General features: G+C 47.4%; 1 protein-coding gene across 1 annotated transcript; it reads left to right on the top strand.

Annotated features, from left to right (window-relative positions):
* The first annotated feature begins 804 nt into the window (after positions 1 to 804).
* Positions 805 to 2,384, top strand: LOC148085008 (uncharacterized). Its single transcript, XM_087785553.1, has one exon. It carries the CDS (start codon positions 1,356 to 1,358, stop codon positions 2,382 to 2,384), a length of 1,029 nt encoding a protein of 342 aa, XP_087641679.1. The 5' UTR covers positions 805 to 1,355.
* Positions 2,385 to 20,040: the final 17,656 nt, after the last annotated feature.

Consider the following 20,040-nt stretch of genomic DNA (forward strand, 5'->3'; position numbering starts at 1 on the left):
GAGCGGGGCCCGCCCTCCGACCACATCTACGGCTTCCGTACCCCCGGAACCATCACCGCAGTTGATCGTGGCTTCACCTCCACCATCACCACAGCCCGTCCAGGCCTCATCTCCACCAGCATCAAGACCCATCCCACAGACACCCCAGCGCCCCCAAAGGACGATCCGCACCCGCGGGTTTCAACCTCCCCCCACAGGACACTTCTTCACCATTGGAACAGCCACTGCCTGAACCATCCGCCGTTGTTGGAGCACCTCAACTTCTCCACCCACGGGACCCCGTCAACAGATGAGACTTCATATGAGAACACGGATCCAGCATCCGGGACCCTCCCCAACAACACCTTGTGAGTTTCGTTGCATCCGCCCTACACGACACCAATACATGAAACTAAAACTCGGTCAATCGCTATTATCAATTTCCAACAAATATGCAATAATAGGTGATTCTAACATTGCTAAAATTCCACCCATCGCACAATTTGCAAATGTTCAATTAGATGTTTTTCCGGGGGCAAATTTCCACCGCGCATCACACATTATCAGAAATTCCATTTGCACCACCTCAACATCACAAATTATTTTATCTTTTGGTATTAATGAACGTGACTCAAAATTAGAAGTCATCATTAATAACCTAAAATAATTACTACTTGCTGCAACAGAACATTTACCAAACACAACCGTCTGGATCCCACTCATCAACTTTTCAAAATCACTTACACCCAAACAACAAGAAACATTAACCTCGCTCAATAAATACATCACTAAAAATTATCCGCACATCCCAAAACTCCCGGACAACTTATTTTTCACGGAACAGGACAACATACACTGGACACGGGACACAGCCACACACCTTCTGCACCACTGGCACAGGGAGATTTTTTCCTAACACCACGAGCACACTAACACCCAGAGCCACCACCATTCTCAACCTTTCGGACACCTTCACCCTCACTATACACCAAACTCACATTTTAGAAAAAGGACTCACTTTCATTCCCACTCACCTCAACAATAGACCTTACATAAACAAACACCACACACAACAGACACTTTATGATATACAACAACTGCACCGTAAAATAAAACTGGCACTCTTTTTCCAACACACACCTAATAGAACCACAATACCTTTCACACCACCATCAACTTGGACACCATCTGACTCCTACTTTCCACCTGCACTAAATAAAAAACTCATCTCCGACAAAAAATTCTTTCAACTCCACTCAAACATTCCTACACCACCACTGAACATTACACCCACTGAACAAGACGGACTACATGACCTGTTAAATAACAATGACATAATCATCAAACCCGCAGATAAAGGCAACACTATAGTCATCATGGATAAATCACAATACACATATGAAGTACTACGACAACTTTCCGACACAAAATACTATAAACCACTTACGACACCTATTTTTACGGACACACACCTGTTACTCCAACCAGTACTAGACCGCCTTTTTGACAACGGACACATCAACTTGACCCAAAAACTCTTCCTCACTCCCTCAACAAACCCTAGACCTAGACTTTTCTACATACTTCCCAAAATCCACAAAAAACCAGAGACCTGGACTATCCCATTCAAAATCCCTCCCGGCCGACCTATAGTTTCTGACTGTTCCAGCGACACATACAATACCGCACAATACCTAGACTATTACCTGACTCCTCTCTCCACACGTCACCCCAGTTATATAAAAGACACTTATGACTTTATTAACAAAATTAAAAATATCACCGTCCCCCTTAACTCCTTCTTATTTTCTCTCGACGTTGACTCACTTTACACCAACATCAACATAGACAAAGGACTACTTGCTGTTAATAACATATTTAAAAAATTCCCTGACCCAGGTAGACTAGACACTGAACTTATTCAACTTTTAGAAATTAATTTACGACGAAATGACTTTAAATTCAACGACACATATTACTTACAGATTTCAGGCACGGCCATGGGGAAACGTTTTGCTCCCGCTTACGCAAATATTTATATGGCAGAGTGGGAGCTTAATGCCCTCAATCACTATCACATCCGACCCACTACTTACCTACGTTACTTAGATGACATTTTCGGAATCTGGCCTGGTAGTTTGACACAATTTAACAAATTCATACTCACACTCAACTCCCTGGACGACTCCATCACCCTGAAATCTACCTTTGACTTCCACTCTATTGACTTCCTCGACACGACAATATTTAAAGGACCTACGTTCACCCATACACAGCACTTGGACATCAGGGTATTCTTTAAAGACACAGACACACATGCACTTCTTCACAAAACCTCTTTTCACCCCCGGCACACCTTCTCTGGCCTTATTAAATCACAAATACTCCGCTTTCCGCTTTTTTAAATCAACCCCTACTACTTAACCCTCTTAAACTAACCCCCACCAATAACCTAACTTTTACCCCACCCATTACTTTACCCCACCCTAACCTAACTTCCAAACTTTAATTTTTTCTGAATTTCTTTTACAGGTAGGGAGGGGTCACCATTGGGTTTGCACTGGCCCGTGCCCGACAGGGACCCTCCCTGTCAACCCCCCTCAAAAACCCTAACCGGGACCCGTTTCCGGTTACAAAACCCCCTAACCAACCCTAACCCTCTAACCCTAACTCTACCCTAACCCCAACCCGAACCCTAAACCCAATCCCACCAATAACTTAATTTAAACCCCACCCATTACTTAACGTAACCCAACTCCTAACCTTTAATCCCTTTTGAATTTCTTTTACAGGTAGGGAGGAGTAATCACCGCCAGCAAAACACTCCTGATGAAGGATTTGACATCCGAAACGTCGCGTGTTTGCTTGTGAATTTGTGTGTTGAATAAAATGTTCATGTGTTACAGCCGACTATCTTGAATTCTTTTCCTTTATTTTTCATTCCGAAAAAAAGGAAACAACTGCTCGCACAAAAAAGGACAAACTCAAGGTAAAACACAGTTCATTTTTGTTTAATGATGTATAATTATTACGGCAGCTGCCATCAATCACTCCTTAATAAAGCTGGGCCAGTCTGTGTCCCTGCGGGCCTCGAATAGCATGTAGTGCTCTTGGGTCACACATGTTGATCATTCCTGTTTGTTGTAGTTTTGGTTCATTTTTGTTAAATGTACTTTGGTTCTCCAAGCTGTGTGTGGCTGCTGAATTTGTTGTGGTCCGAGAGCCAACCATAACAGTAGCCTCACCGCGACGAGCTCCAGGATCTCCGCTGCAACCAGATCGACCAACGGGGCCACTCCAGAGGCCGCCTCCACCGCTACTTATACCCGACACATACTCACTCACTGCTACAATAATAACCATAACGATCACCGATATAACAATCACCACTATTCCTCTTCACGTGACCCGACCGGCTCTGCTTTTTACATTAAACAGTTTATTTTTAAATTAATAAAATCCACCCACCACCTGAACAATGTTTCCAACACCGACCCCCCCCCCACCTGGGATACTCAAATTAGCTCTCACTTGCCACCAATATCAATCCCGCATGACCCACTACCCTCACCAGACCTTTTGACTGGAAACGCCAAAAACTGGGCCGAGGGAAATCGAGGAATGTACCCTCGAAACCCTCAAAAGTAAAAGACTGGATATAGTCAACCTGTTGGACACCAGGGTCCAGGGCACCATGGTCTGCCTTCTTTGGCCTAGAGAGGAAAGCTCATAGACAGTGGAAGCTCATCCACTGCCGGAAGATGGTCAAGAACATCTACAGATCCGGTAGATAGCAGTGACTTTTAGCGACACCTTTACGCCAGTGAGTATCATGAGCAGCACAAACTCTTCAATGACTTTTGTGAAGGACTTCCACAGATCTCAGGGGAGGCCGATGAGCGGCTGGTGCGGCCACTCACTCCAGCAGAACACCCGGCATCGACGGCCTCAGCGTGGAGTTTTACAAAGCCTTCTGGGACATTGTTGCTCCTGATCTCATGGACTATTTTAACGAGAGCCTGGATTCCGGCTCGCTTCCTCCGTCCTGCAGGAGGGCCGTCATTACCCTCCTGCCAAAGAAAGGAAATATCCAGGAAATAAAGAACTGGTGTCCAGTGTCCACGGACTACAAGATCCGCTCCAAAGCCTATATGGCAGACAACGTCTGCCTCATTCGGGATGTTTTGGAGGTCTCCAGTTCAGACATCGACATAGGCTTGATCACACTAGATCATAAAAGGCGTTTGACCGCATTGAAAGTCATGGGTAAGTTTAGGTTCAGCAAGGGTCTCATCGCCAAGATTCAGGTACTGTACAGTGACATTGAGAGTGTGCTGAAACAGCAGCTTTTGTGTCTCCTTTTAGGTGAATAGAAGTATTCGGCAGGGCTGCTCTGTCGGGCTCTATGCACTCTCCCTGGAACCCCTTCTTCACAAGATCCAAGCGAGAGTTCATCTGTTTTTACCTGGATTGTGATTTTATAGTCTTATGATGATGTGATTTTAGTTGAAGATCATCAGGATTTAAACACTTTAGACAAAGTTTTTTTTCATAAATACAGATGCTCACACACTTTTGCAGGAAGAATTAAGTCCCAACTACTGAGACACTTAAACGACAGGATCTTCTGCGACGAGAACAATGTAATGTCCAGAGGGAAGAGCTCCAGCTCCATTTACATTGTTTTGCTCCCCCTAGTGTTCTTTTGATGCCTCTACCCATTGTCCTAAGATCGTATTGAGTTTTTCCCGAGCAGACGTCCTGCTGTCAAGGAGCGCTAGTTCCTGTCCTTTGCGTCTACCAGTGCCACAGGTTTCTGTGTTCTTTGATGTTGTGTGATCTTTTATTGTCATTACCAGGCTGATCAAAAAGTTTATTATTGTTCGGGAGAGTCTTTCCCGGAGCTATTGACCTGTAGAGCTGCCGGTAAAGAGCGCGTCCGATCGATCGTAAAAGTTTGTATCTTTGTTTGACTTGAAGCGGCGAATAAACGACCCGTACACTCTGCATTGACCTCTTTTCTCCATAAAGCAAAGTATTAAGACCCGGAGGTGACGTCGTGTTGGAGCGATGGAAATGAACTAAGTTTTAACCCTTTTACAAAGATGCTGTACGAAGCATCCATCACCAGGGTCAACTCCCTATCAAGTTAAGATACAAGTGATGCATTCACAACAATGGAGAAAAGGCTCTGCCATCATTTCGAACGAATGGAAATTTAAGGGAAGCATGTATGGAGGCGCCGATCATTTTAACTCCAGCAATGATGCAGTCTCTGGAGCTACTTGTGGAGGAGAGAAGCTCATGTGGAGTAGGTGAAAACATCTACTTTTTTGCAAGACCAGGTTTTGAAACAAGGCTGTAGGTTCGCCTGCACAGTATTTTCCGAACGAGAGTCACACAGTTAACAGAGTGAACACCTGCATGAACTTTTGAGTTGAATTCGTTTGCCTGCAAGTTCTTAAGGCCTTGACACACCAGTGTGTTCTGGTCCGTCCCTCCATGAAGCCTCGTACACACAAGTGTACCTTCTGCACATGTGCAACAGCAGGTGACACATGACGTCAGAGAGAAGTATAATTACGGTGTTTTCACTCGTTGAAAGAAAAGATAAAAACTCGACGGATAAGAAAATGCAGCGACTGGCATTGTCTTGATCTTCTTGTGGAGGACGTCGCAGGAAAAGCTCCTGGATCTCACAGCAGCAGCTCGGAGGCTTTTCATGTGTCGAGCAAGATGTAGAGAAGTTATTGTGTTGATCGAGCAAGATGTAGAGAAGTCATTGTGTTGATCACTAAAGTCTGTCAACAATATTGTGTAACATTAGCACAAAATGAACATGAATCAGACTGCGATACAAATGTTGAGATGAAGGCGACTCTCATGAAAGGTTCCTTGTGAATTGAACAATTCAAGACATTAATGTAAATGAATGAGTTCATGGACGTGATGACATGTGTTCAATGATAATGTAAATAAATAAACATGGAGCAGGAGGTGATGACATGTGTTCAATGTTATGATAATGTGAGCTGGATGCATGATTACCATGTCTCATCTGCATTGATCGGCTTCATTCACATAATATTGGTGAGGATTTTTGATAAGTGTGGTTTCATCCGTCGCTGCTCGTTTACAAGAGTTACTTCCATTTCATTGTCCTGCGATGATTCACTAAACCTAGCACTCGACCAATCAGATTGACCATTGAGCCACACTCTACTCCAGACTGAACCCGCCACTTTTTTCAGCCGACTAGGACACCGACTCCAGACTGGGGGTGATACGACAGGGACCCCGAGGCACTGACTGCCTGACAGCGCCAGACGCCCGATAATCTGCGCAGTGCGTCAAGGCCTTTACATTTGTGTTCATTTATGTACATATGTAATGACACATCTGTATGTTTGTTCAGTTTTACAGTCATTCAAGTAAAAGAATGAAAAGAAACTTCAGCTTCTCATTTAAAATCTACTTCGCCATCTGTTGAGCTGATGTATCAGAGGCTGCAACGCGCCGAACACAACAGCAGGGGCAGAATAGTAACTTTCAGAATATGAAACTCACTTTTATTAAAAAACAAAAAAAAAACTTGAGTCTTGTGTAATAATTCTGGTTCGGTCAACTTGAAACTTGTGATACACGGCGCTCAGTTTTTTTTTGTTTGACTTTGGTTTCCACGAAGCTGCACCATTTGATGGATGCATTAGAGTAAGACCTTCACCAAGTAATGCTACATAGGTTTAACGTATTAGCAGATCACAGACGTAGTAGGATAAATAGTTGTGTATTGTTCAATATTCCCTGTGTAACAAATTAAGTGTTATGTTGAGTTATTGTGAAGGATCTGGATAAAGTTCAAGCCACCCTTCAGTAATGACAGCGAAAGGTGTCACTCTTGATTCTTGTCACACCACTGAAGGACGGAGAGAAAACAATACAATTGATTACAGATCGCTAGAGTTGCCTTACATGCTGCGTCTCTCAACACTACAACTTGCTCTCTGTTGTGACGTCAGCGTTCTCGCCATAACGCAGAAATATGCTACTAGTCAAAACAGAATAAACTAAATTATGTAAATTAAACACAAGTTTCCAGTGTGTTCATGTGCACGATCGTCACCGCTTTACTACACCGACTACATTACCTGTCATGTTATGAACCAAAACGTATTACAAAACAAACACTCATGAATACAAGTGTTAAATTATACACAAAAAGTGCAGGGTACCACATCTGACTTTGTCAAATTAAGCCTAACGTCGTTTGGCCTAATGAGTTTTATTAAAGTCTGAAACGCAAAGTAAATGTACATATAGAAAATAATTCAATTTTATTTAAAGTGTCTTATCATCAAGTTATCTCAAGACACTACAGTTTAAGTGGAGAGTATAGAAGAGTCCATGGAGGTGCTGGAGAGAACTCTGGATCATTGACGTGGTGAAGATCCTGCAGCAGCTCTGGAGGCCCTGGAGCTCCGGGAGAGAAATAAAAAGGTGTTTAAACTGCACATGTGATGAATGTAATGCAGAAAAGGATATACAGAGCTGGTGTCCAAAACTCCTCCAGCATTCTCAGCCTATAGTAGCTAAGATAAACAGACAGATTCAGAGTCAGTCCTAGTTATATTTTTATCGAAAAGGTTTTAAGATTGTTTTTAAACATAGAGAGGGTGTCTGCCCTCCGGACTTAAGCCGCTAGTTGGTTCCACAGCAGAGGGGCTTGGAAACTGAAGGCCTTGGCTCCCAATCTACATTGAGATTTGTGGTATAACAAATAGATCAGAGTTTAGGGATCATAAGGTCCTAGATGGTTGATAATTTTGATTAGATATTTACTGCATGTTGGTGCTAGACCATGTTAAGATTTTAGATTGTAAATTCTACTAAATGCATGTAAAGACAGCACAGGGGAAATGTGTTCGCGCCCCTTAGTTTTAGTCAGGAAACGGGCTGCAGATTCTGAGAGACTTTTTAGAACATCAATTTTGAAAATATCATTAGTTAACTATTGACTTAGATGTAATGGGTTAGCTAGTAGAACCTCAGTTCTGTAATGAAGTTTTTGCTCACCCATAACTTGACGCGTGTGATACAGGAGTGTAGTTGTGAAGCAGATTTATTTCATCTGGCTTCATTGACAAGTAGGAGTGTAATCAGCCTAACAGTGAACGTTTATATGTGTAAAGCCCCCTCTTGGTGCTCGCTAGCAGGGTGTAGCATAAAGCAGTCGAGTGGTTTATACACACAAAAAACAAATTGTATTTATTAACAAAGAAAATAGGACACAGGACACAGAGGAGTCTATAGTGGCACCAAATAAACCAGCTTTACCGCTAAACCAAAACATCACAGAGCTCACAGCACCAGCTCCAGCCAGAGAGCGAGAGTCAACTGAAGAAGAGCCATCTTTATAGAGGTGTCCAGCTGCCTTGATTGCAGGAGGTGACGATCAGCATCAGGTGTGCCACTGAACCTGTGGAGAACACTAAACCTGTTCCTAACAATACTCACAGCTAATGTTACTTTGGCTAAATGCTATGACATTTACTGTATAGTCCACAGACTTCCTACAAGTGAGGGCAACAACATAAACTTGTGGTTACAGGAAGTGAGGCTTTTGCTTCACCCGGTGTTCCCCAAATGTCTCTTTATCAACTTTGGTTACGGAAGCCAAAAAACATCTCCGAAAGAGGATACAGGACTAGACCAGTCAGAAGAGTAAATTAAATATACGTTCCATTCAACTGAAGAAACTGAAGATATTCAACAGAATATGGAAAGATTCCTGCTGTCTTCTTCCAAAATGTGTCACGTAAAGTAATAATAATAACAATAAAGTGCTTGTTTCTTCATTGTCGACCTTCCACTCATGAGTTGTTCCTTTTGTACAGAAGGCACAACAGACCGGGTGAACAGTGGAATACTTATAATAATATATATAACAACACTACAATACTCATCTATGGACTCAACTCCGCATCCACTCACTTCCTCTACTTTATTTATAAAGCACTTTAAAAACAACAACAGTCATTACAAAGTGCTGTACAGTGACATAAAAGTGCTAAAAAAAAAAGCTTGAGCTTGTTGAAATTTAATATGACAAATTCACATTTCTTGGAATATATGAAATTGCATTCTATTATTTTACCAATAGTCAGACAAAATATGGCGACTAAAGACTCTATCTTAGTGAATAAAATACTAAACATCCCTGATACAAAGAAAATAATATCCAAAATATATTCAGTACTGAACCAGGCAGACACCTCCATATGCATACCAACCTCAAAATGGGAAGAAGACCTGGCTATGAGCACAAACCCTGATTTTTGGAGTCAAATATGCAACAATATTTTCTTTAAGAATGTAATCAAACATTTACAGCTTATCCAGTATAAAGTTATTCATAGAAGTCACTATACTGCTTCGAGACTACACAGGATGGGCTTCACTGAATCAGACAGATGCACCAGCTGCTCCCTTGACACAAAAGACTCCTACTTCCACTCATTGTGGACTTGCACACCGGTCGAATCATTTTGGCTTAATGTTACAAGTAATATATCAACATTTCTGAACTTAACCATTCCATACTGTCCAAAGATTTGTATATTGGGAGACACTTCTCGGCTCCCCATGCCGAGAAGAACAGAGGCCGTATTGATAATTTGTCTTAACATAGCCAAGAAAACCATCCTTCTGAACTGGAAGAATAAGGAAAAGGTCAACACCCACATTTGGAAAGGCCTCTTACTTGATTATATATCAAATGAAAAACTCCTGGCGTCTCTAAATGATGAATTACCGAATTTCAATCAAACCTGGGACCATATTAGCTCCCTCTTAACCGCAACTGCCTGACTTCCAAATTATACAAACAAATTATGCGTCACGTGTACATCAATGGCTTCCCTCTGTCCTTAATGTTTATTTTCGTTGATGTATCTTCCCATACACACCCATACTATTATGCACACGCAACCACATACAAACAACCACATACACACACATTTATATTATTTATATTTACATAAACACATACATAAACTACAATAAATTACAATACTACATTACGGATTCACCCGGGAGTGCGACGGGACTTGCCGCTCCCGTTTCTGTGTGGGGGGCATGTTGGAGGCAGTTGTCTCCTCTTAGGACCGTCGGTGGCGCTGGGGGTCATGCTTGCCTCTGGCCTTGCCGGGGCCGTTCTGGCTTGGCCGATTCGGGTGTGAGGGGCCCGGCGGGTGGGACCTGTGGGACCTTGGGCCTTAAATGAGCCAAGTCTACAGAACAGGAGCACTCTCAAAAGATGTCTGTCTGAAAGTGTCGTTACCAAGTTTATGGAAATAATTCCCTCTGTGCTCAGTAAAACGCCTAGCCTCAGTGTGTCAAGAAACTCTACCCATAGTCACCCAGACATTGATAACTTTGTGGGCAGTTTTACAGACTCGTTGCACAATACGCTTGACTTAATCGCACCACTAACAAAAAAGGCTGTTAACAGAAGTAGTCTTGCTCCCTGGTATACTCAGGAAACACGTAAATTAAAACAGGTTTGTAGACGACTAGAGAAGAAATGGCGTTCATCAAAACATAATGAATTCTACCAGGACTGGCAGGATAAGTTAAAAATATACAAGGCATCTCTTCGGAAAGCCAGAGCCAGCTACTACTCATCACTTATAGAAGCAAATAAGAATAACCCCAAGTTCTTATTCAGTACTGTAGCCAGGCTGACACGGAGCCATCAGTCCATTGAGCAGTCCATCCCTCCTCATCTCAGTAGCAATGACTTTATGAACTTTTTTAATGAAAAAATTGTAACTATTAGAGGAAAGATTCAAGACCTCCTAGATTCGTCTAATTCAACCAGTGAAGCCTCACCGGTCACAGACACTATGACTGATACATACTTTGACTCCTTTCTACCAGTGAGTCCTCAACAGCTGTCCAAGGTTGTTTCCTCCTCAAAGTCCACAACATGTCTTCTCGATCCTATTCCCACATGGCTACTTAAAGAACTGTTCCCCTTACTTAGCACTTTCATACTTGACATTATTAACCTGTCAACAACATCCGGCTATGTGCCTCAGATTTTTAAAGTTGCAGTAATTAAACCTCTGCTTAAAAAACCCACTCTCGATCCAGAGGTCCTCACTAACTACAGGCCTATCTCTAATCTAGTGTTCATTTCAAAACTTCTGGAGAAAGTGGTAACGAGTCAGCTCTGTAATTATCTCCAGGACAATGATCAATTTGAGGTGTTTCAGTCTGGTTTTAGGGAACACCACAGCACAGAGACCGCCCTGGTAAAAGTTAGTAACGACCTACTGATGGCCTCTGATCAGGGCCATGTTTCAGTTCTTGTTCTTCTAGATCTCAGTGCTGCATTTGACACTGTCGACCACCAAATCCTTCTACAGAGGCTAGAAAACCATTTAGGCATTCGTGGAACTGCTCTTAACTGGTTTAAATCTTACCTGTCGGATAGAACGCACTATGTACATGTCAACCACCTCTCATCGACACACACTAAGGTCAGCTATGGTGTCCCACAAGGTTCTGTTCTTGGTCCAATACTATTCACAATCTATATGCTCCCACTAGGGGACTTGATTAGAAGACACTCTATACATTTTCACTGTTATGCTGATGACACCCAACTTTACCTGTCCATGAAGCCAGATGAAAGAATTCAGCTAACACAATTACAGTCCTGTATCACAGATATCAAGTCATGGATGACCAAGAACTTCCTCCTACTGAACTCGGAAAAGACTGAGGTCTTACTAGTTGGTCCGCAACATCTCAGACAATTACTAACTAATGATCTAGCTTTACAAAATGGACTTGCTCCTGCTACTAGCACCACTGTAAAGAATCTGGGTGTATGCTTTGACGAGGACTTATCATTTAACTCACACATAAAACAAATCTCACGGACTGCTTACTTCCACCTTTGTAACATTAAAAAAATTAGGCATTTCCTTCCTTTAGATGCTGAGAAGCTCATCCATGCTTTTGTTACCTCCAGACTATTGTAACTCTCTTCTGTCATGATGTTCTAAAAAGTCTCTCAGAATCTTCAGCTCATTCATCTGCAGCTTGTGTCCTGACTAAGACTAAGAGGCGCGAACACACCTGTACTGTCTTCCCTACATTGGCTTCCTGTAGAATTTAGAATACAATTTAAAATCCTTCTCCTAACCTATAAAGCCTTACATGGTCTAGCACCAACATACATTAAAGATTTAATCCAAACTTACCAACCCTCAAGGACCTTACGATCCCTAAACTCTGATCTATTAGTTATACCGCAAATCTCTAAATGTAGATTCGGAGCCAGGGCCTTTAGTTTTCAAGCCCCTCTACTGTGGAACAAACTACCGGCTTCAGTCCGGAGGGCAGACACCCTCTCTATGTTTAAAAATAATCTTAAAACCTTACTTTTCGATAAAGCCTATAAATTAACTTGACTGTTTATCTCTAGCTGTCATAACTAACAAAACTGTTTATCTTAGCTGCTATAGGCTGAGAATGCTGGAGGAGTTTTAGTTTTAGTTTTAGGCACCGAGCTCTGTATATCCTTCTTTTCTTGCCGGGGCCGTTCTGGCTTGGCTGGTTCGGGTGTGGGGGTCCGGCGGGTGGGGCCTGTGGGTGCCTTGGGCCTGGTGGTGGTCACCGCTGGTGCCGCGATGGCCCCGTGCGCCGGCGAGGGGGTGGCCCGCTCCCGGGGGGTTTTTGATGGTGCGTGGGGGCGGGTGCTGGCGGGGGTGGCTGGGGTGGTGGATGGGAGGTTGCGCTGGGGGCGGTGCTGGGGCTGGGGGGTTGCTGGTCCCGCCGAGCCGTCGGGGGTGGGGCTGGGGCTGGCCGGGTGTTCTGGATGACCTTCCGGCCTCGATGGCTTCGCCTGGTCTGTGGTGGGGGGCCTGTCTGCTGCGGCGGTGGCTGTGGTCCTCTACCCGCCCTGTGTGGCATGTGCCGTGGTCGGGGGGTTTGTCGCCCTTGGTCCTGGGGGTTCATGGCCGGGCTGGTCGGTCTTTCGGGGGCTTCCCGGGTGGGGGGGGGGGCGCATTGGGGGGACGGCGGAGGCATTGGGCGGACCCATGTTACCGTAGTGACCATGTACCGCCCATGCAAGTGCTGCTGTCCCCCTGGGTGGTGCATGGTGGGTGGGGGCGGTGGCTGGGGGTCAGTACGTGTGATGGGCGGGGCCTCGGCACCTTAGAGACCGTGGACTGCCCATCGAATACTGCTGGCCCCCCAAACTTCCCTCATGGGGAGGTGGGCTGCGGCTGTTGGGGACGGTCTACAGTTCAAAGACTGGGGGCCGTTCCCGGACGGCTGCGGCCCCACTGCCCCCTGCCCTGCCCGCACAACCATGGCCCCCCTGTGACCCGGGGGACCTGGGCCGGTGCCTGGCCATTGCTCCCCCGGGCTCATGCGGTGGCACTCAACCCGGCTACTGGCCGTGTCCGCAGGGTATTGGGGGGGTTCCGCCGCCGCTGCTGTGGTGGGTCCCCATCTCCTTGACTCGGTCCCCTGCTATGGACTTGTTGGCGGCCTGACGGGCTGGGGTCCTCCGTCGCCCGGCCTGGCCCCGGGGCCCTATCCCCTGACTGGTTCTTCTGGCTGCCCCTCTGCCCCGGTGCCTGCGCCTGGTGCCTCCCCCTCTCTGCTTCCTCGGTCGTCCTCGCCTGTGCCCGTCCTCTCGCGCCCCCGGTGGTGGTCCGCCTTCTCGCTGGTGTTTGGGGTCGGCTCTGGTGGTTATCTCGCCTGCCGGGTCCTGGTCTCCCGCGGGTTCCTGCCGCGGCTTGGGCCCCTGTGTCTGGATCTGCTGTGCTAGGTATGTGCCCTCTGGCCTGGCTATTTCAACCCCCCCCCCCTCTCCCCTCTATATATCTTCACCCGTCACCGGAGTCAGTATACCTGTGTATTGTCTACATTTGTCCAAAACCCACACCTTTTTATTTCTCTCCCGGAGCCCCAGGGATCCACCTCCAGAGCTGCTGCTGATCCAGGGGTCCACCTCCAGAGCTGTTGCTGATCCAGGGATCCACCTCCAGAGCAGCTGCTGATCCAGGATCTTCACCACGTCATCAGATCCCGAGTTCTCTCCAGCACCCCCATGGACCCTCCTACCCTCTCTTTTCTCTCACTATATCCTCCCTCACTCCTCTCCTTATCCATCTGTCTACCCCCCCATCCTTCCTCCCAGCCGGTCAAAGCGGCAGGCCGTCAACAATGAGTCGGGTTCCGCTCGAGGTTTCTGCCTTCTAAAAGGAAGTTTTTCCTCGCCATTGCTCACTGTACAGTGTTTTGTTTCTTGCTCTTTGTTGAATTGCTGGGATCTATTTTTCCTTAATCAACTGTAGTCTTATTTCAACTGTATAGTGTCTTGAGATAACTTTGTTATGATATGACACTTTAAATAAAATTGAATTGAATTGAATTGAATTGAAATTGAATTGAATTGGTGGTGGTGACCGCTGGTGCCGCGATGGCCCCGTGTGCCGGCGTGGGGGTGGCCCGCTTCCGGGGGGTCTTTGGTGGTGTGCTGGCGGGGGTGGACGGGGGGTTGCGTTGGGGGCGGTGCTGGGGCTGGGGGGTTGCTGGTCCGGCTGACGGGGTTGGCGGGTGAACCGTTAGGGGTGGGGCTGGCCGGGTGTTCTGGATGGCCCTCCGGCCCCGATGGCTTCACCTGGTCTGTGGTGGGGGGCTATGGGGGCCTGTCTTGGGGTGGGTGTCTGCTGCAGCCGTGGCTGTGGACCTCTACTTGCCCTGTGTGGCATGTGCTGTGGTGGGGGAGTCTGTCGCCCTTGGTCCTGGGGGTGCGTGGCCGGGTTGGTCGGTCTTTCGGGGGCTTCCCGGGTGGGGGGGGCCACACTGGGCAGGGACATGTTAGGGGGACGGCGGAGGCATTGGGCAGACCCATGTTACCGTAGAGACCATGTACCGCCCATGCAAGTGCTGCTGTCCCCCTGGGTGCTGCATGGTGGGTGGGGGGCTGGGGGTCAGTACGTATGATGGGCGGGGCCTTTGCACCGTAGAGACCATTGACCGCCCATGTAATACTGCTGGCCCCCCAACTTCCCTCATGACATGGAGGAGGTGGGCTGTGGCTGTTGGGGACGGTCTACAGTTTGAAGATTGGGGGCTGTTCCCGGACGGCTGCAGCCCCATTACCCCCGCCCTGCCAACAAAAAAAGATAAAATAAAAATAAAAAATTTAATGGCATCCCTGCCCAAACAACCGTGGCCCCCCTGTGACCCGGGGGACTCTCACCGGAGGACCTGAGCCGGTACTTGGCCATTGTTCCCCTGGGCTCATGCGGTGGCGCTCGACCCGGCTACTGGCCGTGTTCACAGGGTATTGGGGGGGGCTCCGCTGCCGCTGCTGTAGTGGATCTCTATCTCCTTGGCTTGTCTTCACGCGGTCCCCTGCTATGGACTTGGTGGCGGCCTGACAATCTGGGGGTCTTCCGTGGCCCGGCCTGGCCCCGGAGCTCTATCCCCTGACTGGTTTTCTGGCTGTCCCTTGGAGGGCGGGCCCTTGGCCCCTCTGCCTCCGTGCCTGCGCCTGGTGCCTCTTGCCCTTGCGCACCGCCGGGGCCCCCCCGGTGGTGGTCCGCTTTCTCGCTGGTGTTTGGGGTCGGGCTCGGCTCTGGTGGTTATCTCGCCTACCGGGTCCTGGTCTCCCGCGGGTACCTGCCGCGGCTTGGGCCCCCATGTCTGGATCCTGCTGTGCTAGGTATGTGCCCTCTGGCCTGGCTGGGGGTGTGGTGGCTTCTTGGTGTCACTGGGTTCTGCCTGTCCACCATGCATGGTTGGGTGGTTGGTGCCTCTGGGTCTCTACTTGCACTCTCTTCATACACACAACCACACAACCACACACACACACACACCTAACTCTAACATTTCAACCCCCCCCCCCCCTCTCCCCTCTATATGCATGTCTCCATTAAAGAACAAGTGTGCACTAAGGACATAGAGTTTGTTGCGGTGGGCATCCGCCCGTATTACATCCCGAGGGAGTTCTCACATGTGATTGTGTTCACTGTTTACATTCCTCCCTCTGCGGACGCAGCCGCAGCGAGCGAGAGGCTGAGCGCCTCAGTGTCGGACCTGCAGCTCAAACACCCGAACTCTCTCCTGCTCATTAACGGGGATTTCAACCATGCCTCACTCTCCTCCATTCTCCCCACCTTCACACAATACGTGAAGTGCCACACCCGGGAGGACAAGACTCTGGACCTTTTGTATGCAAATGTAAAAAGTGCCTATACCTCCACCGCCCTGCCCCCCCTCGGCCGCTCTGATCACAACCTGATACGTCTGCGACCTGAATACACTCCCATGGTGAGGAGACAGCCTGCACAGAAAAGAACTGTTAAGATATGGAATGATGAAGCCAAGGAGAGGCTGAGAGACTGCTTTGAGTCTACAGACTGGAGCGTGTTCTCTCATGGTGATGACATCGACACCTTCAATGACCATTCCACGGATTACATAAAGTTCTGTGAGGACAACGTCACACCGACCCGCAAGGTGCGGTGCTTTGCCAACACCAAGCCATGGGTGACCCCTCAACTTCAAGTTCTGCTGAACAAGAAGAAGAGGGTGTTTGCTTTAGGGAGCAAAGAGGAGCTTAAAGAGGTCCAGCGAGAGCTCAAGAAGGCGATCAGGATGGCCAAGGAGGAATACAAGAGGAAACTGGAGGAGCAACTGGGCAGGGCAACACAAGGGATGTGTGGAAAGGCCTGAAGAACATCTCAGGTCATGGCCAGAGTGGAGCCAGAGCCACAGCAGGGGGAGACCAAAGATGGGCCACTGAACTTAACCAGTATTTCAACCGGTTTGATCAGGGCCCCCCTCCCCCCTCCACCTCTGCCTCCCCACTCTTCACAAAGCTGTTTTTCCCCTGCTTCAGCCCCCTCCCCCCAACTGTTCTCACCTCCAAGACACCTTTCTCCCCCCCAACACGCCCTACTGCCTCAGCTGCCCAACCCCCCACAGCCACCTCTCTCTGTTACATCTGAACAGGTGAGGAGAGAATTAAGGCGACTGAAGATCAGGAAAGCTGCTGGACCAGATGGACTCAGCCCCAGACTGCTCAGGGACTGTGCTGATCAACTTTGTGAGTTGGTCACACACATCTTCAACCTGAGCCTCAAACTGGAGAAGGTCCCGGTCCAGTGGAAGACCTCCTGTGTGGTTCCGGTTCCCAAGGCGGTACACGCGAAGGAGCCGAGCCACTTCAGACCAGTCGCCCTGACCTCCCATCTGATGAAGACCTTGGAGAGGCTGGTACTCCGCGAGCTACGCACGACGGTGAGCTCTGCGTTGGATCCGCTGCAGTTCGCCTACAGGCCAAAGATGGGGGTGGACGACGCCGTCATCTACCTGCAGCACCGGGCACTGACTCATCTGGAAGCCGCCGGTAGCACTGTGAGAGTCATGTTTTTTGACTTCTCAAGTGCTTTCAACACCATCCAGCCGGCGCTGCTAAGGAAGAAGATGGAGGACGCAGGAGTTGGGACACAGCTGGCAGCATGGACGATGGACTACCTCACCAACAGGCCGCAGTATGTGAGGCTGCAGGACTGCAGGTCTGAGGTGACCATCTGCAGCACCGGGGTGCCTCAAGGGACAGTGCTATCACCTTTCCTTTTTTCCCTCTACACGGCGGACTTTACCTATGACTCCAGCAGCTGTCACCTCCAGAAGTTTTCTGACGACTCGGCCATTGTGGGCTGCGTGTCTGGGGGGGGCGAGCTGGAGTACAGGTCAGTCATCAAGGACTTTGTTGACTGGTGTGAGAGCAACTACCTTTGCTTAAACACCGGTAAGACAAGGGAGATGGTGATTGACTTCAGGAAAAAGTCCACACCACATCAACCGGTGAGCATCCAGGGCTCGGACATTGAGCTGGTGGACAGCTTCAAATACCTGGGTGTTCACCTCAACAATAAACTGAACTGGTCCACACACATCAACGCCGTGTATAACAAGGGCCGAAGTCGCCTCCACCTCTTGGGGAGACTGAGGTCCTTCGGAGTGTGCAGACCACTTTTAAGGACCTTTTATGACTCCGTGGTAGCCTCTGCTATCCACTACGCTGTGGTCTGCTGGGGAGCAGGCAGCACGGACCGGGACAGGAAGAGACTGAACAGGCTGGTCACGAGGGCCGGCTCTGTCCTGGGCCGCTCGCTGGACTCGGTGGAGGAGGTGGGAGAGAGGAGGACACTCTCCAGACTATCCTCCATCAGGGACAACGCTCTTCACCCACTGCACCTGACCGTGGAGGAGCTGGCCAGCTCCTTCAGTGGCAGGCTCAGGCACCCCCAGTGTAGGACGGAGCGTTATAGAAGGTCCTTCATCCCAACTGGTGTCAGGATATTTAACTCCTGATGCTAATCCGTAGTGTGTTTTTCTCCTTGTGTGTTTCTTTTCCCGTTTTTAGTTCTATTTTATTTTGTTAATAGTGTTAAATTTCTAATTTTTGTAAATAATTGTATATTCTTAAGATCGTTTTTATTTTATTTTGTATTATCTCTTTTATTATTTCTTTTTCCTTGCACTTTATTTTTTTTAACTGCGCTGTTGTGAAAGTGTGTTTCCCCTCTGGGGATGAATAAAGCTTTTCTATTCTATTCTATTCTATTCTATATCTTCACCCGTCACCGGAGTCTGTATACCTGTGTATTGTATACATTTGTCATGGGCCTGATCGGTTGCGAAGGAGACTGCCTGCCTCGAGTTTTCTGCCTCTTACAGGAAGTTTTTCCTTGACACAGTGAGTTATCATGAGCTCTTGGCAGGGAACCAGAGTCGTGCCTCTGGATGTGCGACTCTGGTTTTATTGGGTCCAACATTTATCCAACAACTAAGTTGTTTATGAAAAAGTGTTGATGGACAATGGATGCCCCACCACAGAATGGACAATACAATTGTATTCTGTGACTGTTACAGTTTACATGTACTGCATTGTAACTGGTGAAGGTATGTAAATAAAAAAAAAATAAAAAAAGCTCAGTTAAAACACACAAAGATAAAACAATATTAAATAAAACAAGTAAAAACAGCACCGAGTCTCTGTTGTTGTGTTACAATCCAGAGAATAAAAGTGTCTTTTAATAGGAGATTTAAAAATGGACAGTGAGGAGGCCTCTCGGACGCTCATGGGGAGGTTGTTCCAGAGCCGGGGCGCAGCAGCTGAGAAAGCTCTGAGTTTCCTCTTGGACCTCGGCTCTGCTAGGAACCGTTGATCAGCCGACCTGAGGCAGCGTGCAGGAGCATGATGGTGGAGCAGCTCCGAGAGGTAAGACGGGGCCATTTAAAGATTTAAAAACAAATAAAATAAGCCAGTGGAGGCCAGGAAAGGGAGTTATGTGGTCCCTCTTACGTGTCCCAGTTGTGAGCGGAGCCGCATCATTTGGCAAGAACAGGATATGTGTGAGGGACGACTGGCCGACTCCAAAATAAAGTGCGTTACAGTGATCCAGCCGGGTTGTGATAAAGGCATGGATTTTTGTTTCAAAGGCTGTCGTGCTAAAAAGTGTTTTACCGTCGCCAGCCTCAGGTGAAAAAAGCTGGACATCCAGACTTTAATCTCCTCAAGACACCGCAAGAGAGGTTGGAGCGAGAAAGCCTCACCCTTCTTTAGTGGCACATATATTTGTGCACAACAATACAAGAATGACACGTTCACCAGCGTCATTTGCCAGGAAGATATCGTTAAAAACCCTTAATAACGCAGATTTAGTGCTGTGTTTTAAAACCAGATTGGAAGACTTCCAGTAATACCATTGTTCTCTAAAAACTGCTTTAGCTGCACTTGTACAGCTTTTTCTAGTCCTTTAGCTAAGAAGGGAGGCTTGGAAATGGGCCTGAAATTTGACAGTTCAGTTTTATCTGTACCAATTATTTTCAGCAGTGATTGGATTACAGCATGCTTCAATCCCTGCGGGACAACTCCGGAACATAGACTGCTGTTAATTATGGCCAACAACGACTGAGCTAAGCTTGGAAAAACTAGTTAAAAAAGTGAGGAGG

Source organism: Callionymus lyra, chromosome 2 (assembly GCF_982586985.1).
Source record: "Callionymus lyra chromosome 2, fCalLyr1.hap1.1, whole genome shotgun sequence".
In the NCBI taxonomy this organism is placed as follows: domain Eukaryota; kingdom Metazoa; phylum Chordata; class Actinopteri; order Syngnathiformes; family Callionymidae; genus Callionymus; species Callionymus lyra.